Here is a 26,230-nt window from a genome sequence, read left to right on the forward strand (position 1 = left end):
TGTACATGGTTCTGCGGTTAAGTAAGGGTTAAATCGGGGTTGCTGGAGGGTGAGGCTCGTGGGCCGGAAGGACCTGTTTTATCTCTAAATAAAATAAATAAATAAGGCACAGGAGACTAAAAGCCCTACGCCTGCTTCTAGTTGTGATGCTCCTGTGCATTTTGATCTTTGTGTGTTTTCCTGGTGATGATACTGGCGTGAATGTTAACGGTGTTTACTGCTGCCATTCCTTTGTCAAGGCTACGGGATTACTGCTCGTGTTCCTTCTTCCAGTGATATAGATGCTTCTGGGAGCTGGACAACCTACAGCAGCCTCCTCCAAGCACTGGAAAAATCCTACCAGCCCCCTGATTGCATTGGAGGAATAGCCAGACCAAATATTGGCGTCTTTTCTGAGGCCAAAACTCGGTCTTTAGTTACCACGTCTTCTCAGGAAACATCTCCTCTTTTCTGAGCTTTGCTTGTGGAATAAAATTACTACTAGCGAGAAAGAGAGATTGAGAGATGTGTTTCAGGCCTTTCAGAGGAAGTGTGGTGCCCTCACTGACCCTGGCCCACCACTGCTGAAAGAGGAGAAGGAGGAGGTTTCACGACAGAACTGGGAACCCACTTCAAAGAAAGCATATCAGCGCCTCTACTTCCTCAGGAAGCTGAAGAAATTCGATATGTCCCTGTCAACTTCCACCACTTTTTATCGGTGCACCACAGGAAGTATTCTGTCTGGGTGGATAATGGCTGCAAGAAACTGCAGAGAGTTGTGAACAAGGCTCAGCACATCCTAGGAACCAGCTTCCTCTCTGTGGACTTCGTCTGCACAGTTCAGTAACGCAGCCGCTACGACCAAAGGCACCACCCACCCCAGACGTCACTCCTGCAACAGCAAGAGTGGAGACCAGCAGCTTGCTGTTCCGATGCTTCAGTCTTCCGCGTCGCTTCTCTGAGCCCCCGTCTCAAGGACTAACCGGCTCTCACTCTCCACCAAAAGAGAGAGAGGGAGCTTGAGTACAGGGGTCTTCTTCCGACAGCAGCGGGTGATTAGCAGACACACTGCCTGCTGTCTCTAGGTTTCAGTCTCCCACGGGGCTTCAGTCGGCAAAGTAGGCGAGGGACTGGGTCATCCACGAGGGTGTATGTCTTCCAAGTCGTTCCTGGATTTCGCACAGTGCTAGGCCACCCAGCTGGTCTGAAAACCCACCTCTTGCAAAGAACCACAGTTTAAGCTATAGCTCACGGGCTCTGACAGGACCCTAACCACCTTGAAAAGAAAGGAAAGACATAAAAGAAAAATAATAAGCTATAAGGTGATGGGGGTCCGTAATGATGGATGCTGCCTTTTTGAAGCTTCACCATTTGAAGACGTCCTGGATGCTGGGGAGGCTAGTGGCCATGATGGAGCTGGCTGAATTTTTCAAATTTTTCTGATCCTGTGCAGTGGCCCCTCCATACCAGATGGTGATGCAACCAATTAGAATGCACTCTACAATACGTCTGTAGAAATTTGCCAGAGCCTTTGCTAACATACCAAGACTCCTCAAACTCCTAATGAAATATAGCCACTGCTGCGCCTTCTTTGTAATTGCATCAATATGTTGGGCCCAGCATAGATCTTCAGAGACGTTGACACCCAGGAACTTGAAACTGCTCACACTGAGTGTTCCATCGACCTCCCCTTCCTGAAGTCCACAACGTTGTGAAACACCCTGGTTTCCTTGGCTGTGTAAGTCTAGGGAAGACACACTCAAGTCCTGCCAAATTCGTGAGACTGAGATGGCTCGATCCCACCCCAAACCCCGGTTTGTGTGGATGCTGTGTCATTTGCTACCCTGTTACAAATTAGTGCCACGAAACAACACACAGTACAATACATACGATTAAAAGAATTATATTTATGAATCTTACCTTAACTAAAAGGTTAGTGAAGAATAACAAAAAGAAAAGGGCCCATTCTAATTAACAGTCAAATGTGCACAAGTTGGAGCTCATCTTGCACTTCTCTGTCACTCACATGCTGGACCCTCGGTCAGTGTGAACAGCCACACCACCTTCTGAAGGTCACTCGCAATCCATCTCGAGCAAACGGGTCTCCCACCGGATTGTATGCTACGACTGATTCTCCCCAGCGTCTTCGCTCTTCATCTCCTCTCTATGCCCAATCTTAGTGTCCCTCACCAGAGAAGCCTCCCCTTAATTCGACCATCCTAATTGGATGGCACACATTTCTCCTAGGTATGCGAAGAGGAAAAAATTAGCTAAGACCAAAGTTGGGCCCTTGAAGACAGAAAGGGGTGAAATTATTATGGGGAACAAGGAAATGGGGGGCGAGCTGAACAGGTACTTTGGATCTGTCTTCACTAGGAAAGACACAAACAATCTCCCAGATGTAATAGTGGCCAGAGGACCTAGGGTAACAGAGTAACTGAAGGAAATTCACATCAGGCAGAAAATGGTGTTGGGTAGACTGATGGGACTGAAGGCTGATAAATCCCCAGGGCCTGATGGTCTGCATCCCAGAGTACTTAAGGAGGTGGCTCTAGAAATCGTGGATGCATTGGTAATCATTTTCCAATGTTCTATAGATTCAGGATCAGTTCCTGCGGATTGGAGGGTAATTAATGTTATCCCACTTTTTAAGAAAGGAGGGAGAGAGAAAACAGGCAATTATGGACCAGTTAGTCTGACATCAGTGGTGGGGAAGATGCTGGAATCGATTATAAAAGATGAAATAGTGGCATATTTGGATAGCAGTGGCAGGATAGGTCCGAGTCAGCATGGATTTACGAAGGGGAAATCATGCTTGACTAATCTTCTGGAATTTTTTGAGAATGTAACTATGAAAATGGACATTGGAAAGTCAGTGGATGTAGTGTACCTGGACTTTCAGAAAGCCTTTGATAAGGTCCCACATAGGAGGTTAGTGTGCAAAATTAGAGCAAATGGTATTGGGGGTAGGGTACTGACATGGATAGAAAATTGGTTGGCAGACAGGAAACAAAGAGTAAGGATTAATGAGTCCTTTTCAGAGTGGCAGGCAGTGACTAGTGGGGTACCGCAAGGCTCGGTGCTGGGACCACATCTATTTACAATATAGATTAATGATTTAGATGAAGGGATTAAAAGTAACATTAACAAATTTACAGATGACACAAAGCTGGGTGGCAGTGTGAAATGTGAGGAGGATGTTATGAGAATGCAGGGTGACTTGGACAGGTTGTGTGAGTGGGCAGATGCATGGCAGATGCAGTTTAATGTGGATAAATGTGAGGTTATCCACTTTGGTGGCAAGAACAGGAAGGTAGATTGCTATCTGAATGGTGTCAAGTTAGGAAAAGGGGAAGTACAATGAGATCTAGGTGAGATCAGTCACTGAAAGTAAGCATGCAGGTACAGCAGGCAGTGAAGAAAGCTAATGGCATGTTGGCCTTCATAACAAGGAGAGTTGAGTATAGGAGCAATGAGGTGCTTCTGCAGTTGTACAGGGCCCTGGTGAGACCACACCTGGAGTATTGTGTACAGTTTTGGTCTCCAAATCTGAGGAAGGACATTCTAGCTATTGAGGGAGTGCAGCGTAGGTTCACGAGGTTAATTCCTGGGATGGCGGGACTGTCATATGTTGAAAGATTGGAGCGACTGGGATTGTATACGCTGGAATTTAGAAGGATGAGAGGGGATCTGATTGAAACATATAAGATTATTAAGGGATTGGACATGCTAGAGGCAGGAAACATGTCCCCAATGTTGGGGGAGTCCAGAACCAGAGGCCACAATTTAAGAATAAGGGGTAGACCATTTAGAACAGAGTTGTGGAAAAACTTTTTCACACAGAGGGTTGTGGTTCTGTGGAATGCTCTGCCTCAGAAGGCAGTGGAGGCCAATTCTCTGGATTCTTTCAAGAAAGAGTAAGATAGAGCTCTTAAAGATAGCGGAGTGAAGGGATATAGGGAGAAGGCAGGAAAAGGCTGCTGATTGTGGATGATCAGCCATGATCACAGTGAATGGTGGTGCTGACTCAAAGGGCTGAATGGCCTCCTCCTGCACCTATTGTCTATTGTCCTCATCTTTATATTCAACAATAGCCCAAACAAACATGAAAACAGAACAGACTGCTCTTACAGAACTGTCAAAATTAATACATACAGCATAACAGTAAACATATGAACCAGGGCATTACAGTTGAATACAATAAAAGCCTCTCATTGTCTCAAAGCCACTTTATAACCAAAGGAGAAAGGCTGAAATGTAGCCACTGTAGTAACGCAGGAAACTACAGCAGCTTTGTGAGAAAGATGGGTAATCTACATTCAGAAGATAGATATGTATCACGATCACTGAATTCATCTCCATTTTTTTGAGCAGCGGCCAGTCGGAGATCTGAAGTGTGAGAAGGCGTAGCTCACTCAGGTTCCCTGACTGAGTACATGAGGCATCAACCCGGGGCAGTTTGGTGCTTTGAGCAGCAGCCAATCAGCAATCGGGATTGATTGGCAAGAACAAATTAATATAAGGCAGAGGCGGACAGTGTTAGAGCGCAGGTTTTGAGGCTCCAGCTCTTCGAGGCTTGAGTGAGAGGAGGCTGTAGGTAGATATTTTTCCCCACGGTATACTTACTGTTTTTTTCTCTTTTTTATATCTGCTCAGTTAGGACAGTAGGTTTGCCAGCAGGATAGATAAATACTCCTCTTGCGGGATGTGGGAAGGCAGGGAGACCTCCAGTGTCCCTGACGACTACACCTGTGAGAAGTCCATCCAGCTGCTGCTTCTAAAACTCCACCTTAAGGAGCTGGAACTGGAACAGGATGTGTTGTTACTTCTGTTTAAACGTACCGTGGGTTAACAGTAAGGAATGCTGCCCAACCTGCTGTGTTCCTCCAGCGTGTTGTGTGGGTAACGGTAAAGAAACATATTGTTGGAAGAATTAGAGAACTTTTATTTACAGTAATAAACAAACATGTCTTAACCCAGCCACGTGCTGGAACATTCTGGCAATCCCGCGCACGCTCAGTGCTCTGTCCAATCATGTACTGGCACATCATTGCACGTAATATCACCACAGGATGAACTCCAGATCATTTGGGTGGCTGACAGGGGTGATATTTAGGACACATAGAGAGGTAGTTACACACAAGGGGCATGACACAGGAAATTGGATGACAGCCAGGAAGGGGAAATGGGTTAAGAGTAGCCCTGTGGCCATCCCCCTCAACAACAGGTATAACACTTTGGATATTGTTGGGAGCGTATGACCTAACAGGGAAAGGTCACAGTAGTTGGGTCTCTGGCACCGAGACTGGCTCTATGACTCTGAAAGGAAGGTGGGGAGAAGAGGTGAGCTGTGGTGATAGGAGGTTCATTAGTTAGGGGAACAGGAAGGAGGTTCTGAGGATGAGAACGAGATTTCGAATGGCATGTTGCCTCTCGGGTGCCAGGGTCTGGGACATCTCAGATCGAGTCCTCAACATTCTTAAGTGGGAGAGTGAGCAGCCAGAGATTGTGGTCCATGCGGATACCAATGATGTAGGTAAGAAGAGTGACGAGGGAGCAAAGGGAGTTCAGGGAGATAGGTGCAAGTTAAAGGGCAGGACCTCCAGGGCTGCTACCCATGTCACGTGCTAGTGAGGCCAGAAATAGGAAGCAGGAAGTCTGATAGTAGGAATAAAGTCCTGTCCAATAGGTTAGGACTTTACTCCTCGTAGTGTAGAAGATTGAGGGGAGATTTGATAGAGGTAAACAAAATTATGAGGGGTGTAGACAGGGCAAATATAAGCAGACTTTTCCCACTGAGATTGGGTGGGACTAGAACTAGAGGTCATGGATTAAGGGTGAAAGATGAAAAGTTTAAGGGGAACATGAGGAGAAATCTTCACTCAGAGGGTCATGAGAGTATGCAAGCAGTGCTTGCAAGCTTGATTTCACCATCTAAGAGAAGTTTGGGTAAGTACATGGATGGAAGGGTTAAGGAGGGCTATAGTCCAGGCGCCAGTCGATGGGAGGAGGCAGTTTAAATGGTTTGGCACAGACTAGATGGGCTGAAAAGCCTGCTTCTGAGCTGTACTTTTCTATGACTCTATAAGAGGCATACGAGAAAAGCATGCCAGCGTCTTTACATTCTTAGGGTAAGGAGGTTTGGTGTGTCACAAAAAATCTAACCAACTTCTACAGATTTACTGCTGAAATGCACAGAAGAAAGTGTCCTGAAGAAGGGTCTAGGCCCAAGATCCTCAACCATTTTTTCTCTTCCACAGATGCTGCTGAGTTCCTGCAACATTTTGTGTGTGTTGCTTTGGATTTCCAGCATCTGCCAAATCTCTCATGTTTGACTTAACTGTTGAAGGTAATCTAACTGGTGGCATTCTGTCTGGTATGACAATTTGAAAGGGTGGGAACAGTCCCTGCTGTATCTCTAGGTAAAGAAAAAATTATGAAGTGATTGGAGAAACATCTGTTTCCATATTTTTGGATCTCAGTCGGGTTTACTTTGTTGAAATGCAGGTTAAGAATCAAAGAAATTCCAAACTTTTTGCATTGACCAATTTGTTTTAACAAGCACTCATTTTACACAATGCAGTTACATGTTTACAAACCATTTGTTGAATTGACCAGAATGGTTTCTGTCATGTTGAATCATGCCAAAACCTGGGAATGAGTGTGTTTATTTCAAAAAGAATGCCAGTTATTTTGGCAGTTCTCCACAAGGCTGGCTAGATAGAGGAGAGTGCAAAATAGATTACATTTCCAGTTACAATGTACTAGAATTGAGATGAAATATGGCATCAACTGTGTACTTTCAGCTTTTGAGATATAAAGTTTGAATCAACCCAAGGGCACAGACAGATTCAGATTTAATATTTAATGTTTATTTCGAATGTTACTCAGGAAATTACAAAAGACCCTGGGGATATAATTGTGAATGATTCATTGCACAGAGGCAGATTTTCACATAGATTAGAGAGAGAGAGAGAGAGAGAGCGGACAGGGTTCCTCTTTAATGTCACATCCAGGGGAGAATTCCTCCAACAGCCCAGGACTCCCTTAATGCTGTACCAGACCATCGTTCGAAATTCTGCACTTAAGTCTCTAGGTAAGACTTGAACCCATAACCATTCTGACTCATATGTGACTGAGCCACAACCTTGCAGAGCAGTCATAAAGCCATAGAGCTAACCAGCACAGAAACAGGCCCTTCGACCCGACACACTTATTCCAACCATGTTGTCAAACTGAGTTAGACCCATTTGCCTGCAGTGGCCTATATCCCTCTAAACTTTTCCATGTCTCTTTTAAAAGGTTTTTATATGGTTGGTTAAAGGGTCATTGCTAGGACTGTTTAAAAGCCTCCATTACCAAGGTTTCTCCAGTATCGGCAGGCATAATTGTGGCCTGACATTTTTTCAATAAAACTCCAGCTTCGTCACCATCTATAATCCAAAGGTTTGTGGCATTAGTTTTAAATACTGCAGTACAGGATTGCAGAAGATTCACAGACTGATACAACACGGTAACAGGCCTTTCGGCCCAACTTCTCCATGCTGACCATGGACCCACCAAACTAGTCCTACCTGCTTCTATTGGCCCATATTCCCATAAACACCTCTTACCCATTGCCTATCTAAAAATAGCCTTTGATAGAAGCTCCTTGCCAAGAAAAATCAAGGTCATAGAAAGACCATAATCACCCACATCATACGACACGGCACATTACCGAAAAACAATAGATGGCTCCATTAAATGTCTGAAGATAGAAAATTTCTAAAGTTATTTAAAAAAATAGAAAGACACGCTATAACAGATCAGGTTCCAATCAACAGTATAACAGTATTCCTCTGGCTGAGGAAGTGATGCAAAACGAGACATTTCACAACATATATGAGTGATAATAAGCCTGATTCTGACTCATGGTCAGGCTGATTTAGCCAATCCCACTTGGTTATTTCCTCTGTCGAATACAGCATAGTAATATCCAATGAAGACATCTCCAAGGATCCACATTGGTCCAGCAGGGGGAGGAATGTCCATGCTCTGGAATCCACTGTTGCATTGCACCTGTCCCCAAGAATTCTCATTCTGCACATGGGATAGACTGGATTAATGAGTCATACTTAGCCACAAGGTTGTATTTCAAACAAATTTAATACACAGGACATGGAAAAATTCAACCTAGCCATCAGCCACCCAAGCTACACATTTTCCAAATTATTTCCGCATATACTGTAACAGTGCAGCACTGGGCAGGTCGTTCGGTGAACAATGTTGTGAATGATCCTATGACCAGCCAATCCGATTTTAAGGAATTATTTGATGGACCTACGTGGCCCGAAATGAACTGATTCTTTCACTGGTTTGTTCGTGTCCACCGGACAGAGGAAAGAAACTGCTAGAAGATCTCAGTGGGTCAAGCAGTTCGAGGTCAGCTTGTGTGGTAGGAAATGGCCAGGCACAATCTCAGGACTGGACTGGCAGAGTAGTGGGGAGGCGGCCAGTATAGAGTGGTGAAGGGGAGGGTGGAGTGGGTGGGGACAAGAACATCAGGTGATTGGTGGATCCAGGTGAGGAGTGGTTGATTGATAGATAGAGTCAGGGTGAAAACTGTGACAGAGGCTGCGTTCAATTTCTGCAAAAGACAGTTTGTTCATCTGCAGCTTCTAAATATGTCCTTTTAGCTTCTAGGAATTATACCTGTGTTTTGGAAATCATTTGTGTTTTAGAAATCATTTGTAATTTGGAAATCTTTTATAAGATCGAAAACTCCTGTGAGTTTTAAATGTGTTTTAAGACTCTTATTTAAATTTAAACGCATATGACTAAAAATAAATAAACTGTGTGTAAGCTACTTTGTTAGCTGTAAGTATCTCCTCCTTGGTAGGGAGGGGGGGACCCACTGGTCAGATAGTGGGTATTGGCAGCTACACTCATAGTGGGGGATAAACAGGGAAGTGAACTAGTCTTTGAAAAGTAGGTGACTAAAGTATAACCACCTTTTGGTGAGTGTACCTATAGCTGTCTCTGTCAGATATGGCTTAAGACCTTCATTTGAGTTTAGAACTTTGCAGTCAGAAAACCCAAAATCATCACAAATTCCCACTAGCTATAAAAAGTTTGTACATTCTCCCTGTGACCACATAGGTTTCCTCCTGGTGCTCCGGTTACTTCCCACATTCCAAAAAAAAAGATGTACGAGTTAGGGTTAGTAAATTGTGGGCATGCTATGTTGGCACTGGAAGCATGGCAGCAGCTACCCCTAGCACATTGCAGATGATGACACAAATGACACATTTCACATGCTTCGTTATTTTTTTAAAACTTTACTAATATATGACTGGATCTGATTCAGGCAGAGAAAGTGGGTTAGCCGAAGCTGCAGATTTTGTCTCTAGACCAGGGATTCCCAGCCTGAGGTCCACAGATCCCTTGGTTAATGGTAGGGGTCCATGGGATTAAAAACAGGGTTGGGAACTCCTGCTCTAAAAGGAGACCTTGGGCCTAGATGGAAGATGAAATGATTTTGCTCAAGTTTGCTTTGGGCCTCAATATTAAATCAATTTACATGTGTTGTTTTCCTTTGCACTGGCACTTGTGTAGTACTGATGATTGTACGCTCTAGTATCAATTGTTTGGCGACAATAAAGTGAAGTACTGCTAATGTTCTAGAAAATATTAGAACTCCAATTCTCTGTTAAGTCAGAGGTCACTCTTCTTGGCAAGAAACATTCACCTACCTGAAGTACGTAGGCCTCAGGAGGAAGGGCATACTCAACTCCCCCTATTATGAAGGTCACATCAGGCATGCTGGACAAACTGCCACAGTCAATGGCCATCTGCAAAAACACAACAGTGGTTGGAGACTATATCTGTAGTCCTCCATACCCTGCAATACATCTGCTTCTCCAAGCTTCTCTTAAATGGTGCAATTGATCCCTCATCTACTACTTTTGCTGGCAACTCGTTCCACACTCTCACCACTCCCTGTGTAAAGAAGTTCCCTTTTTCAACACAAACCTATGACATCATCTCTCGTTTCACCCAGCCAAAGGGGAAAATGCCTGTATGTATTTACCCTATCTGTACCCCACATGAATTTGTTTATCTCTATGAGATCTCCCCTTGTTATCATGCACTCTAGGGAATAAAGTCCTAACATAAACCTTTCTCTGTAACTGTGGTCCTCAAGTCCTGGCAACGTTCTTGTAACTTCTCTCTGTACCCTTTCAAACCTATCAGTGACCTTTTTTCTCATGCAGTCAACCATGACATGGTACTCTAACAGTAAGTATGACTTGGAAGCTGGAAGGAAATTCCTAAAGCAGATGATGGACTACATCTCACCGAGGAGGGAACTGAACATTACACGTACAACTGGTAAGGAATGGATCATACATGGGGAAGCAGGTGCAGAGATTTTCCACAAATGTGAAATACACTCAGTGGCCACTTTAGTAGATAGAGGAGCGTTCATAATAAAGTAGCCACAGCAGTGGGATCTGGTGTGATCTTCTGCTGCTGTCGCCCATCCACTTCAAGGTTCGATGTCCTGTGTATTCAGAGATGTTCTTCTGCACACCACTGTTGTGACACATAGTTATTTGAGTTATTGTCACCTTCCTACCAGTCCACCCATTCTCCTCTGATCTCTCTCATCAACAAGGCGTTTCCATCCACAGAACAGCTGTTCACTTGTTTTTTTTTGTTGTTTCTTGCACCATCCTCTGTAAACTCTAGATTCTGCTGTGTGTGAAAATCCCAGAAGATCAGCAGTTTCTGAGCTACTCAAACCACCCCATCTGGAGCCAACTAACATTTCATGGTCAAAGTCACTTAGATCATATTTCTTGTCTATTCTGATATTTGGGCTGAACAGCAACTGAATGTCTTGCTTGCTTTAATGCATTGTTGCCACTGTCTGATGAGATATTTGTATTAACTCAAATAACCACGCATTACAACAGCTATACCTGATAAAGTGACCACTGAGTGTTTATACAGTCATCTAGAATACCCTTAGTTATTTCACAGGTAATTAATATAGAATTGTATTAACTTGTCTCATATTGAATCAGGCAGGTTTTAATTCTACTTCCCATTGCTATTCTGACATGTCAGTCCGTGGCCTCCTCTACTGCAACTCGTGTTGGTGAGCAACACCTTATATTCTGTCTTGGTAGACTCCAATCCTGATGGCATGAACATCGATTTATCTGACTTCCGGTAATTACCCCCTGCCCCTCACCATTCCCCATTCCTGTTTCCCTCACCTTATCCCCATACCTGCCCATCACCTCCCTCTGGTGCTCCTCCCCCTTCCCTTTCTTCCATGTCCTTCTGTTCTCTCCTATCACATTCCCCCTTCTCCAGCCCTTCCCCGCTCTTTACTTCACCCCCTCCTCTCTCCTGGTTTCACCTATCACTGGCCACTTTGTGCTTCTTCCACCCCCTTATTCTGACTTGTCCCCTTTCTTTCCAGTCCTGAAGAAGGGTCTCGGCCCAAAGCATCAACTGTACTCTTTTCCACAGATGCTGCCTGGCCTGCTGAGTTCCTCCAGCATTTTGTGTGTGTGTTGCATCAAACAATGTTTTATCTTCCTCAACAGAAACCTTGAAGGAGGGGCTCCTTCTTAGTCCATCACTCCTCCTGGGGCATTGGCCATTGACAGCAGCTCACCAGAGCTCTCTGTACTGGGCCAGTACATCATAATGTCCCCCAGGTGCAGCCCATCCTCAGTGATCCTCCTCTCCCAGGGACAAGGTCCTTGGAGCTTCTGTTAACATTGCTGTAGCTCTGGGTTTTAACGGGATGGGGTTGCCAGCCCCGTGATTGACCCTCGTCCTTCCGTAGCCGGGTTTGGGACCATCCACGACAGAGTTCCTAGAGGTGGCTAGCTGGTGTTTGGTCTGGAATGTGTTCAGATCTGACCACATTTAATATTTTATTGTGACAGAGAAGGAGGCTTTTTGGCCCGTTAGACCTCAGAACAATCTCAGTCTATCCCAGTTATAGGAAGGGCGTCATTAAACTGGAGAGGGTGCGGAAAAGATTCACTGGGGTGGTTCTGGGACTGGACAGCTTTAGTTATAAGGAAAGGCTAAATCAGCAGGGACGATTTTCCCTGAAACAAGGGAGGCTGACCTGTCAGCTGATAAAGGTAAATAAAATCATGAGCTGCTTACATAAGGTGGATGGTCACAGTCTTATTCCACGGTAGAGGAGTCTAAAACTAGAGGGAATACGTTTTTAGAAGAGAGGGGAATGATTTAAAAGGAAACTGAGGGACAAGTTTTTTACACAGTGTGAGGGGATCCAGGAGTGCCCCTATTAACTGTGCTTTTGAAGAGAGAGAGACAGAGTTATTTACCACCAATATATTGCTTTTGAAAAGAGAGAGAGACGAAGATCAACGGTTGGACTGTCACTTTAAGGCATTGGAAGTAACTTTGGATTTTTACTGAGTTTGGAGTTGGAGACAGCACCGAGCAGCTCGAAAGTTGCTATGGTGACCAAAGGCAGATTGTTTATGTTACTTTCAAGGATTTATTGCCTGCTTGTGCATTTCCTTTACAGATAAAGGAAGGAGGGACTCTTTGAATGACAGGTGATGCTCAGCCTGGTGGGATAAATAGGAGGTCAGATGATACAGACCTCAGACACATGATCTGGACACTGAACGAGCATTGTTGTGCCCACAGAGAAAGTGGGTTTTGGATGATCGATCAGATGGATCGATCCAAATTGCTATTCCAGGTTAAGGAGAAGGGGTTGACTGGTGGGGAGTTGTCTATGTGTCCACCCTTGCCGAGGTGATAGCTCCACCACAGAAGACCGGTCCCCCTGGTTAAAGTCACAGTCGGTGACTTGTAAAGGATCTCAGAGGACGACGAGAAGATCGACGGCATCAGCTCACCTGAAGACTCGATTCACTCTCTCTCTCTCTCCATCACTACTCAACTAAATACCATGAACTGAACTGAACTTTACTCAACATCGTAAGACCATATCTTTTTACCCCTAGACTTAAAGAAGCTTGGTTTTCATACAGATATATTCCACACTTACTTTTATATATAATCATCGCTAACCTATGTGATTTACTTACATTGATATTACTGTATTGCATAGTTACTAATAAATATTATTAGTTTATAGCAATACGAGACTCCAAAGTGGTTTCTATTTCTGCTGGTTTCTTTATTCCCGTCACAGGGTACCTGACAACAGTGTATACGTTATTAGCTGCCACAGGATAACTTTTTTACACAGAATATACGGAATTAGCTGCCACAGGATATAGTATTGGCAGATTCAGTCAAAATGTTTAAGACATTTGGAAGTGTGCACGGAGAGGAAATGATTCGAGCGATGTGGGGATACAGCCCAGTCGATCGCAGACAAAGCCCTTCCCATCACTAAGCAGATCTACAAGGAATGCTGTCGTAAGAAAGCAGCATTCATCATCAAGGACCCCACCACCACCACCCAGGTCACGCTCTCTTCTTGCTGCTGGCTTCAGGAAGAAGGTACAGGAGCCCCAGGGCTCATACCACTAGGTTCAGGTACCGTTATTACCCCTCAACCATCAGGCTCCTGGAACAAAGAGGATAACTTCACTCAACTTCACCTGCCCCGTCTTTAAAATGTTCCCACAGCTAATGGGCTCACTTTCAAGGACTCTTCATCTCTTGTTCTTGATATTTATTGCTTATTTTTTTTTAATTATTATTATTATTACTTCTTTTTCTACTTGTTCAGTTTGTTGTCTTCTGCACATTGGTTGAACCCACAAGTTGGGCAGTCGTTCATTGATTGGTTATTATTCTATAGATTTATTGGGTGTTCTCACAAGAAAATGAATCTCAGGGTTCTATATCATGACCTACATGTACTTTGATAATAAAATTTACTTTGAACTTTGAGATCAAGCATTGGTAGATGGGATTTATATTACATGGAGACCTGGTCAGGACAGGCATGGTAGGCCAAAGGATTACGGCTCCTTGACAAAGTGACTGTAGCAATAAAGGGAGTTAACTTTCCAATATATTTCTCTCCAGTAGATAGCTCTCGGATTTAAATAGGAGACAAGAGCAAGGTTATCATCACAAGAAGAATCCAGGAATGTTTTTGGTTTCACTTCAGTTCAGCATACCTCTCCTTCACCACTATCCATTGCCCCGATGCTGTTCTGTATCACACTGATGCTCGTGGTTGGGCCAGTGAGCAGTGATGTCCCAGTGTCCACGATGGCTTTGCACCCATCTTCACAGGCTACAATGTTGCCTCCAACTTGCACACTGAAAAATATTGAGAGCATGCGAATGAGAATTAGGCACAGGAGTAAACAGCTCTCTTCCATAACATTCCAGCTCATCTGTTTCAGTGCTTGTGTTCCACATTATCTTGTCCAGAATTTATTCAGTGCACAACATTCCCACAAACAGATTACTGAGTTAATATCAACTGGCAGATTCTGGGAATGTCATGAGCTGGAAGTCAGAGAGTGTTGGGCTCCGAGGTCTTTTAGGGCACCTGAATTAGCTAATTGTTGTTTAACGAGAGTAATTATTCATTTAGAGTCCCTCGTGATTTTTCTTAAGTGCCTCACTCTTTATAATATGGTCTCCTGGTGCTTTCCGGTTAAACTTGAGATATCTCCTCATTCTTCTGGATTCCAGTGGGTACAGGCCCAGAGCTATCAAACAGTCCTCATATGAGAAGCCTTTCAATCCCAGAATTATTTTTGAATACCTCCTTTGAACCCCCTCCAATTTCTTAGAAGGGCCCAAAACTGCTCACAATACTCCAATTGAGGCCTCACCATTGCCTTATAAAGTCTCAATATTACATCCTTGATTTTATATTCTAGTCCCCTTGAAATGAATGCTAACATTGCATTTGCCGTCCTCACCACCAACTCAATCTGCAAAGTGAATCCTGCACAAGGACTCCCAAATCCCTTTTCACCTCAGATTTTTGAAATTCTCCCCACTTAGAAACTAATCTATGCTTTTACTGCTTCTACCAATGTGCATAACCATACACTTCCAGACACGGTATTCCATCTGCTACCTCTTTGTCCATTCTCCTAACCTGTCTAAGTCTTTCTGTAGCTTCCCTGCTTCCTCAAAACTACCTGCCCCTCCACCTATCTTTGTATCATCCGCAAATCTGGCCACAAAGCCATCAATTCCATCATCCAAATCATTGGCATATAACATGAAAAGAATCGATCCCAGCACATACCCCTGTGGAACACCACTAGTCACCGACAGACAACCAGAAAAGGCTCACTTTGTTCCCAATATTTGCCTCCTGCCAATCAGCCACTGCTTTATCCATACTAGAATCTTTCCTGTAATACCATGGGCTCTTAACTTGTTAAACAACCTCTTGAGTGGCACCTTGTCAAATACCTTCTGAAAATCCAAGTACACAACATCAACTGATTCTCCTTTCTCTATATGGCTTGTTATTTCTTCAAAGAATTCCAGCAAATATGTCAGGCAAGATTTTCCTTTGAGAAAACCATGCCAACTATGGCCTATTTTTTCATGTGCCTTCAAGTACCACAAAACCATATCCTTAATAATCAACTCCAACATCTTCCCAACCACTGAGGTCAGACAACTGGCCTATAATTCCCTCTCTTCTGTCTCTCTCCCATCTTGAAGAGTGGAGTGACATTTACAATTTTCCAGTCCTCTGGAACCATGCCAAAATCCATTTATTCTTGAAAGATCATTACTACTCCCTCCACAATCTCTTCAGCCACCTCTTTCAGAAACTGGCAGTAGACCATCTAGTCTAGGTGACTTATCTTCCTTCAGACCTTTCAATTTCCCAAGAGCCTTCGCAATAATAGTGGCAACTTCACACACTTCTGTCCCCTGGCGCTCCCGAAATTCTGCTAGTGCCTTCCACAATGAAGACTGATGCAAAATACTTATTTTGTTTGTCCATCGTTTCCTTGTCCCCCATTACTACATCTCCAGCATCATTTTCCAGCAGTTTGATATCTACACCCACCTCTCTTTTACATTTTATATATCTGAAGAAACTTTTGGTATCGTCTTTTATATAATTGGCTAACTTATCTTTGTATTCCATTTTTACCTTCTTTATGACATTTTGAGTTGGCCTTTGTCCATTTTTAAAAGATTCCCAATCCTCTAACTTCCCACTAATTTTTGGTCTATTATATGCCCTCTCTTTGGTGTTTATGTGAGCTTTGACTTCCTTTGTCAGCCATAGTTGTGTCACCCTGCTTTTAGAATATTTCTTCCTCTTTGGGGTGTATGTATCCTGCACCTTCTGAATTGCTCCCAGAAATTCCAGCCATTGCTGTTCTGCCATCATCCCTGCCAGTGTTCTTTTCCAATTTTGGCCAGCTCCTCTGTAATTTATGTCTATGTTATTCCCTTTACTCCACTGTGATACTGATACATCTGACTTTAGCTTCTCCATCTCAAATTGCAGGGAGTATTTTATCATGATATGATCACTGACTCCTAAGGGTTCCTTTACCTTTAGCTCTCTAATCAATTCTGGCTCATCTATCCAACTAGAATAGCTGAACTTGTGGGCTCAACCACAAGCTGCTCTAAAAAGCTATCTCATAGCCATTCTACAAATTTCCCCTTTTGGGACCCAGCACCAACTTGATTTTCCCCACCTACCTGACTATCGTAACATTGCCTTGTTGACATGCATTTTCTACCTCCCATTGTAATTTGTAGACTACATCTTCACGACTGTTTGGATGTCTGTAGATAATTCCCATCAGGGTCTTTTTACTCTTGCAGTTTCTTGGCTCTACTCACAATGATTCTACACTTTCCAATCCCATGTCACCACTTTCTGATGATTTGATTTCATTTTTAACCAACAGAGCTACCCTATCCCTTCGGCCTACCTGCCCGTCCTTTCCATGCAATGTGTATCCTTGGACGTTAAGCTCCCAGCTATAATCTTCTCTCAGCCACGATTCACTGACGTGCACAATGTCATACATGCCTGCTGCAGTATGTACCTGACCACACCAGCCACTGATGTTTGGATGCTCCAATTCTCTGGAGTGTGGTGAGTTGGCACGGTCCCTTTCAAGATTCTGGCCTGCTCTACTAACTGGCGTCCATGTTTTACTGCTAAGATTTCGATATTTAAAGAGCAACTGAATTCAGGTTTGGTACTCAATCGCCAGCTCAACTTTGGTTCAGTCTGCGATTGCGTTTAGGATTTCTGTCTCACTTGGATTCCCACCTAGTCTCATCAGGTTCTCATCTAGCATCGAACCCTGTCCTTGTCTCAGTCTCAAAGGCATGTCTCGATTCTGGTCTCGGATATTCCTGCACTCCTTATCATCCTCGCCTAGGCCTCTTGTCACACATGCCAATCTGTAACTGTGCTACAAGTTCATCTAATCATATTCCGTATACTGCGTGCATTCAAATATAACACCCTCAATCCTGCATTCATCACCCTTTTTGATTTTATCCTGTTTTACATTGCAACTCTTCCCGTTCATTGCAATTTTGCCCGATCATCAGCCTCTCCTTGCTGGCTACACATTATCTCTGTTTGTAAATCAACTACCCCATCCTCTGCCCTATCACTCTGGTTCCCATCCCCCTACCAAATTAGTTTAAACCCTCCTGAACAGCTCTAACAAACCTGCCCACAAGAATATTGGTCCCCCTCAGGTTCAGGTGTAACCCGTCCCTTTTGCATAGGTCGTACCTTCCCCGGAAGAGAGCCCGATGATCCAGAAATCTGAAGCCCTGCCCCCGCACCAGTCCCTCAACCACTCATTCATCTGCCAAATGCTCCTATTCTTATCCTCAGTGGCGCATGGCATCGGGAACAATCCAGAGATTGCTACCCTGGAGGTCCTAGTTTTCAGCTTTCTACCTAGATCCCTAAAATCTCTCTTCAGGACCTGCTCACCTTTACCACGTATGTCACTGGCGTCAATATGTACCAAGACTTCTAGTTTCCCACCTTCTCCTTTAGAATGCCGTGGACCCAGTCCAAGACATTCCTGACCCTGGCACCAGGGAGGCAACATACCATCTGGGTATCTTTATTGTGTCCACAGAATCTCGTCTCAACTCCTCTAACTATGGAATCTCCGATCACTCCTCTTCACCTCTCTGCTCTTCTGATCCACAGCGACAGACTCAGTGCCAGAGACCCGGTCGCTGTGCCACACTCCCCCCTCCCCCGGGTAGGTCATCACCCTCAACAGTATCCAAAGTGATATACTTATTATTGAGGGGAACGGCCAGAGGGGTATTCTGCACCGGCCGTCCATTTCTATTCCTTCTCCTGACAGTCATCCAGTTACCTGCCTTCTGCAACTTAGGGGCGACTACCTCCCTGTAGCTCCTACCGATCACCTCCTCAGACTCCTTAATGAGCTGAGGGACGTCAAGCCGCAGCTCCAGATCCTTTACTCGTTCTCTGAGGAGCTGCAGCTCGCTGCACTTGGTTACCTGGGAGCCGGAGATCTTCCAGAATTCTCACATCTTATACAGAGAACAAAACACTCCCCCTGGAGGCATTCTCACTGCACTAATTGTGATGGGGACCATAATTTGCTCTTTCTTTCTTACTTTCTCTCTTTCTATTTTTCTCCTTCATTCCTTGATATCCAACGCTCCCCAATTCATCTACGAGAGCCATTCAATAGCCTGACAACTACAATTTGAGTCATGGAATTTCTCCACATTTCAGTCCTAAGTGATCAATTCTTTATCCTGAATTTCTACCCATGAGGAAAAGTCTCTCCAGCATCTTGCAGGCCCATGTTTTTTCAATACATTTCAATGAGATCACTTCTCATTCTTCAACACTCCAGCAAGAGTTCGCTTATTCCAGCAAAGATAATGCAAATGTATTCATATGTTACCATTTGCTGAGCGCCAACCTCCCCTCCATGAACTCTGCCACTGCCTCTCACTGGTTTGGTACAGCTGCCAAGATAATCAAAGACCCCCACCCACCCTGGACACTCCCTCTTCTCACCCCTCCCATGCAGCAGGAGATACAAAAGCATGAAAGCACAAACCACCAGGCTCAAAAACAGCTTCTATTCTGTAGTGTATTGAATGGAAGCAGCTGAATTATGGTTCTACAGGAGAATCCTATCATGGACCACACACACATCAAATGAAGAAGTTCTCAGAAGAGCCCGAGCAGTTCCATCACTCATAACAACAATAAGAGAAAGACAACTCAGATTCCTAGGACACATCATGCGGAAAGATGAGCTAGAAAAACTCATACTCTCTGGAAAGATTGAGGGGAGCAAACCTAGAGGAAGATCTCGGCTTACGTACATCAAAAGCATAGCCAGGTGGCTACACATCGAGGAAATGAAAGTCATCCAGAAAATGAAGGATAGATCTTTATGGAAAACCATGGTCACCAAAGTCCGCATCGGATATGGTACCTAGACAGACAGACATTGAATGGACCTTTTGCTGGATAAAATAGACTCTTCACCCCATCTTGACCAATTTATCTCATTATGACCTTTCACCTAGAACTTCACTTTCTCTGTAAGTGTAACTTTATTCTGCATTCTATTATTGTTTTCCCTTGTACTACCCAAATGTACAGAGGTGATGAAATGATCTGTATGGATGGCATGCAAAACAAAGTTCTCCTCTGAACCTCAGTACATATTGGAATAATAAACCAAGTTACAATCTATCAATTTGTTCTGTTTGCCAATATGTTTGACATTATATCAATATGTTCTTAGTATTATTTATTTAGTATTTTAGTTATTATTAATAATTATTTTATATTTGCACATGTTGTCTTATTTTGCCCATCAGTTGCTTGTCAGTCTTTGTGAACAGTTCTTTTCATTGATTCTATTGTATTTCTCTGTTCTACTGTGAATGCCTGCAAGAAAATGAATCTCAAAGTAGTATGTGGGGACCTTGATTATAAATTTACTTTGAAATTTGACCTTCAAGCGTGGCCATTTTTCTTTCACTTACATTATGTGTGCAAAAGGTCAAGGGATTTTATGTAGGATCCTCCCCTCTCAGTGTGAAGACGTAAGAGAGCCCCACCCTGCTGTATTTGCAACACACCAGTGGGCAGCATTCAGCTGCAAGGCCATGATAAGTTCAGGAGAAGGGGGATTGGGATTGATGGGGCAGAGTGCTAGCATTGATGATAGACTGAGTGGTCTCTTGCCCTGCTGCAATACGTAATGCTTTGCTTTCAGAGGGGAAGCAAACCTTTTGAGGATCAACTGAAAGATGTCCAAGCCCTGGTGTTAGAAAGTGAAAATATACAACTGGGGCTGTCTGAACCATGCCACAGTGAATGTACGGGGCAAGAGATAACAATTATCTGTTGGAAATTAAACACTGCTTTGAAAAATCATTATCACAGTTGGAGAAACGTACTGACTGAATAGATTCAGGTGAGAAAGGTGACCGAAATGTGGCCTATGCTGCAAGGTTCATAGCAATAAGCGGAAAGTAGGGTAAACCAAATGAAACTGGGACCTCAAAGGAAGGTGATCAAACTTTCCAGAGCACGCATGCCCTCACCGCACAGAGGAAGCACGTGTGCATCATGAACAAAAGCAGAGTTCACCACGTTCAACATAAAGGAAGCTGACATAACAAAAGGTAACCACTGTTCCTTGCAGTGAAAGTGAATGGCTGACACATCACAGTTGAATGCCCAAGCTGGTTCTATTATGGTTATTCTATTATGGATTTATCGAGTATGCCCGCAAGAAAGTGAATCTCAGGGTTGCATATAGTGACGTATATGTACATGGATCATAAATTTACTCTGAACTTCAAACTTTATAATAGTAAAAGATAATAAATTATATAGAGGTACAAGATTTCAAGTTTAGCAATGCTATGACTGTTTTTATGGCTTTGCATTAAAATCGACTTTTTTGTTTTGAATGTGTTCTTTCTTATAAAAATCATGTATATTTATGTTTATGTGTTTCTTATGAATGCAGTTTATCACAGGGCAGCATGATAGCAGAGTGGTTTGTGTAACACTATTACAGCGCCAGCAATCTGGGTTCGATTCCCGCTGCTGCCTGTAAGAATTTGTTCTCCCCGCGACCGTGTGGGTTTCCTCCGGGTGCCCCGGTTTCCTCCCACAGTCCAAAGGCGTACCAGTTGGTAGGTTAATTGTCATATGGGGATAAATGGGCAGCACAGGCTCACTGGGCTGGAAGGGCTTGTTACCGTGCTGTATCTCTAATTAAGTAAAATTTAAAAATTAGTTTGATGCTGCTGCAAGTAAGTTTTTCATTGCACTTGTTCAGACATGTAACTTGTGCATAAGACAATAAACCCAACTTTGACTTTGACTCTTGAAAAGCAATCTATGAAAGGAACCAGCACCCGTCACAACTCTTCTAATCCCAGCCAGTTATTATCATCGGGAGTACAGAGAGGAAAGGAAAATTCTCTCTGATTTGACTTGATGTGAACAACGCATTTCACTGTATATTTTGATGTTTCGATGTGCACGTGACAAATAAAGCTGATCTCTTAATCTTCCTCTTAATTGCACACAAATTATTCACATCAGTTCTGTTTTGGTCATCGAAAACAAGGCAGTCAGCAGTCTTAGCTAACAATGGAATTACTCAAACCTTCCCATTTTGGGTTGTTGCTAAATGAAACTACTTTTTATGAAATGTTTAGTCAAAATTCGCAACGCATTTCCCCAAAAGTTTGATAGACTCAGAGAGTCGTAGAGTCATAGAATGCTACATCACAGACACAGGCCCTTTGTCCCATTTAGTCCAAGACGAACTATTAATCTGCCTAATTCCATCACCCTGCACCCAGGACACAGCCTTCCATACCCCTCTCAGCCATATTTCTCTTAAATGTTGAAATGAAACTCACATTGACTACTTCCACTGACATCTTGTTCCACACTCTCACCACCCCCTGAGTGAAGATGTTCCTCCTCATATTCCCCTCAAACATTTCACCTTTCACCCTTAACCTTTGACTCACCCTATCTCAGTGGGAAAAAAACCTGCTTGCATTTACCCTATCTGGAAGCAGGTGGTGGATGGTCGTACGAGCAGCTGGTGCACATCACAGGTCCTGGTTATGCGACCACTGATGCCAGGCAGACAATCTCTGAAGACTATTGATAACAGCTGGGGTCACCCATCTTGTAAAGACACTGCTCAGAAGAAGGTACTGGCAAACCACTTCTGTAGAAAAACTTGCCAAGAACATTCATGGTCATGGGACCGTGATCGCCTGCGTCATACGACACGGCACATAATGATGATGTCATATCATACAACATGGCTCATAATGATGATGATGGATCATAATTGTACAAGGGAAATTTTACACTCTTGGTCAGATATTCAGCCAAGTCACTGGTAATCCTCAACTAACAAACTAGAAAGTTGACTTAAATCCCTGCTGGGACCATGTTTATTTAAACTCAGATATTATAGCCATCCTGGGCGATAATGATTACAAATCAAAGCCATTGTATTGTTTTACATGTCTCCCTGATACACAAGTGTCCTTTCTGAAAGGAACAACACTCCGTGGCCACTTTATTAGGTACCCCTGTACATCTGCTTGTTAATGCAAATACCTAATCAGCAACAATGCATAAAAGCATGCAGATGTAGTCAAGAGGTACAGTTGTTCAGAACCAAACATCAGAATAGGAAAGAAATGTGATCGAAGTGACTTTGACCATGGAATGATTGTTGGTGGCAGATGGGATAGTTTGAGTATCTCAGAAACTGCGCACACCTGGGATTTTCATGCACAGCAGTCTCGCGTGTTTACAGAGAATGGTGCAAAAAGCAAAAAACATCCAGTGAGTGGCTGTTCTGTGAGTGTCAATCAGAGAGGTCAGAGGTCCTCGCTGTAACTGGACCTTGGACTTCTTGATGGAAAGACCCCAGTCAGTCCGGGTTGGCAGCAACTTTTCAAGCTCTCTCCTGCTAACCACTGGTGCCCTCCAAGACCGTGTGTTCAGCCTGCTGCTGACTCATAACTGCACTGCTAGAACCAGGTCAAACCGCATCATCAACGTCACTGACGATACCACAGTGGTGGGCCTCATTAGCAACAATGATGAGTCAGCATACAGAGAGAGGAGGTAGAGAGGCTTGTCAAATGTTGTGAGAACAACAGCCTGAGTCTCAGCGTGGACAAGGCAAAGGAAGTGATTGTGGACTTCAGGAAGATGCAGGTCGACCACTTGCCATTGCATATCTATGGCTCTGTCGTGGAGAGAGTGAAGAGCGCAAAGTTCCTTGGTGTGCTCAGAATGGCATTCTAACCTGGACCCACAACACCTCCTCATTAGTCAAAAGGTCACAGCAGTGTCTACACAATCTGAGGAGTCTAAGACATAAAAGGCTCCCCACCACCATTCTAACAACTTCTTACAGGAGCACCATTGAGAGTGTGCTGTCTGCTGCATCATTGGGTGGTACGAAAGCTGCAAGGCATCGGATCGCAAGACCCTACAAAGGACAGTAAAAGCCAGCAAGGTGATCACTGGGGCTTTCATTCTTGCTATTTGGGGCATCTATCGGGAGCCTTGTATACGAAGGGCTTGAGCACTGTTGAAGATCCCTACCACCCGCCCATCTCTTTGATCCACTACTGTCAGGAAGGAGGTACAGAATGCTGGCTGGTGGCGTAGTGGCATCAGTGCTGGACTTTGAGGCGGAAGGTCCAGAGTTCGAATCCAGCCGGCTCCTGTGCACGCTTTCCATCCGTGCTGGGTTGAGTGTCGAGCTAGCTACTCGACCTCGTAAAAAAGAAATTGCCTGTTACAGAAATATCAACAGCAAAAAGTTGATGGCCTCTGCTCTCTCATGAGATTAAAGGCAATTTCTCTTCTCTCTTCTCACTCGCAATCATTATGATTGCGAGCTGTTTACTGGTGCTGTACACTAAATGCACTTTGAATTATATTTTATTAACTTATTTGTGGTAATATTTTGGTTTATGTGCTCTGTGTGATATATGTTTTATGGGTACACCGTGGTCCAGGGAAATGTTGTTTGGTTGTATATAATAATAATAATAAGTACTTTATTGATCCCAAGTGGAAAATTATTTTGTTACAGCAGCAACGTTTAAAAACACACTTAGTGATAATAATAATTTATTATTCCTGACGAAGGGTCTCGGCTCGAAACGTTGACTGTTCATCTCCACGGATGCTGCCCGACCTGCTGCGTTCCTCCAGCGTGTTGTGCGTGCTGCTGTGACCCCAGCATCTGCAGAGTATTTTGTGTTTACATAATGCAAAACAGCTTGTTAAGTGACTTCCTCTCCACCACTCACTCAAAAGAGTCTGGGTTGTAGCCAAGGACAGATCCAGCCTTTTTGATGAGCTTATTTGGTCTTTTTGCATCACCAGCACCGATGCTGCTCTCCCAACGTAAAGCCACAAAGAGGATTGACTCACTACAACAGACTGGTAAAAGATCTCCAACATCCTGCTGCACACATTGAAGGTTCTCAGCTTCCTTAGAAAATAGAGTCTGCTCATCCCCTTCTTGTAAACAACCTTGGAGCTGGTTTTCCAGTCATGTCTGTTGTCAAAGTGAACACCCACATATTTGTACTCCTCCACCACCATGACTCCTTCTCCCAGAATGTATACTGGACTCGTCACAGTCCTCTTCCTCCTAAACTCAATCACCATCTCCCTGGTTTTGTCCACATTCAGGAGCAGGTGATTCCCCCCGCACCACTCCACAAACTTGTCCACCACTCCTCTGTAATCCGACTCCTGCCCGTCACCCAACCACCGCAGAGTCATCAGAGAACTTCTGCAAGTGACAGGATTCAGGATTGTACTGAAAGTCTGAGGTCTACAGTGTGAACAGAAAGGGAGACAGGACAGTCCCTTGTGGGGCTCCAGTGCCACTCACCACCATCTCAAATGGAGTACTACCCAGATGGACAAAATGGAGTCTATCTGTCAGATAGACAGTAATCCAGGAGATAGGGGATTTGTCTATGCCCATCCTTTGCAGCTTCTCACTCAGAAGAAGTGGGTGGATTGTATTGAAGCCACTAGAGAAATCAAAAACTGTGATTCTCACAATGCCACCAGCATCATCCAGGTGGGAGTGAGCTCTCTGCTACAGGCAGATGATGGCATCATCCACTCCCACATGAGGCTGGGAGGCAAATTGTAGAGGGTCCAATGAAGACCTGCAGGCCTAAGTAAGTTAGGACCAGCCTCTCCAGCACCTTCACCACATGAGATGTGAGGGCAATTAGTCTGTAGTCATTAAGTTCAGATGGAGTCCCCTTCTTGGGTACAGGAACCAAGCAGGAAGTCTTCCATGGCACCAGTATCCTTTCCTGACTCAGACTCAGATTGTGAAGGTGCTGCAAAATACATGTACAGTCAGATGACCGATGAACTTGAACCTAACATTGAGAATGGCCAGACTGGTTCAAGCTGACAGGAAGGGGACAGTAACTCAAATAACAACAAAGTACAACAGTGCTGTGCAAAGGAGTATCTCTGAACACACGACACTTTGAACTTCGGAGTGGATGGGCTACAGCAGCAGAAGACCACAAGCATACACCACAGTGGCCACTTCATTAGGTACAGGAGGTACACAACAAAATGGCCACTGACTGTATGACACCCAAAGATTCAAGGTTCAGATTCCAATCCAATTCATTTATTTATCACACATGCATTAAAACAAACAGTAAAATGTGTTGTTTTCATTACCAATCAAGACACCCAAGGATGGGCTGGGGGCAGCCCGAGTTCGTCACCACACATGACGTAGCATGCCCATGCTCGGCAGGACAACACAGGACACAACAAGCAACAAAGCAACAAATGCAGAACAAGCCCCGTTTCTCCAAATGCACATTCACAATTCTCCAACCCCTTCGGTTGCCTTAGAAAGGCCTTTCTGATAGAAACATAGAAATATAGAAAACCTACAGCAGAATACAGGCCCTTTGGCCCACAAAGCTGTGCTGAACATGTCCTTACCTTAGAACTACCTAGGCTTACCCATAGCCCTCTATTTTTCTAAACTCTATGTACCTATCCAAAAGTCTCTTAAAAGACCCTATCGTATCTGCCTCCACCACCGTCGCCGGCAGCCAATTCCACGCACTCACCACTCTCTGTGTAAAAAAATTTACCCCTCTAGAAGAGGGAGTTAGATAAGGCCCTTGTGGGAGGGAGTTAGATATGGCC

The 26,230-nt window shown here is 44.0% G+C and overlaps 1 protein-coding gene across 1 annotated transcript in view; it reads right to left on the reverse strand.

The window, feature by feature from the left end:
* Window positions 1–6,553: 6,553 nt before the first annotated feature.
* Window positions 6,554–26,230, reverse strand: part of LOC140210081 (cathepsin E-A-like) — a 38,285-nt gene continuing 18,608 nt past the window's right edge. The window contains exons 7-9 of the mRNA XM_072278878.1: window positions 14,130–14,274; window positions 9,711–9,809; window positions 6,554–8,058 (exon numbers count right to left, since the gene is read on the reverse strand). Coding sequence (XP_072134979.1) covers window positions 7,894–8,058; window positions 9,711–9,809; window positions 14,130–14,274 — 409 coding nt within the window. The 3' untranslated portion in view covers window positions 6,554–7,893. The remainder of the gene's footprint in view (window positions 8,059–9,710; window positions 9,810–14,129; window positions 14,275–26,230) is intronic.

The sequence above is a fragment of the Mobula birostris genome, chromosome 14 (genome assembly GCF_030028105.1).
Source record: "Mobula birostris isolate sMobBir1 chromosome 14, sMobBir1.hap1, whole genome shotgun sequence".
NCBI classification, from domain to species: domain Eukaryota; kingdom Metazoa; phylum Chordata; class Chondrichthyes; order Myliobatiformes; family Myliobatidae; genus Mobula; species Mobula birostris.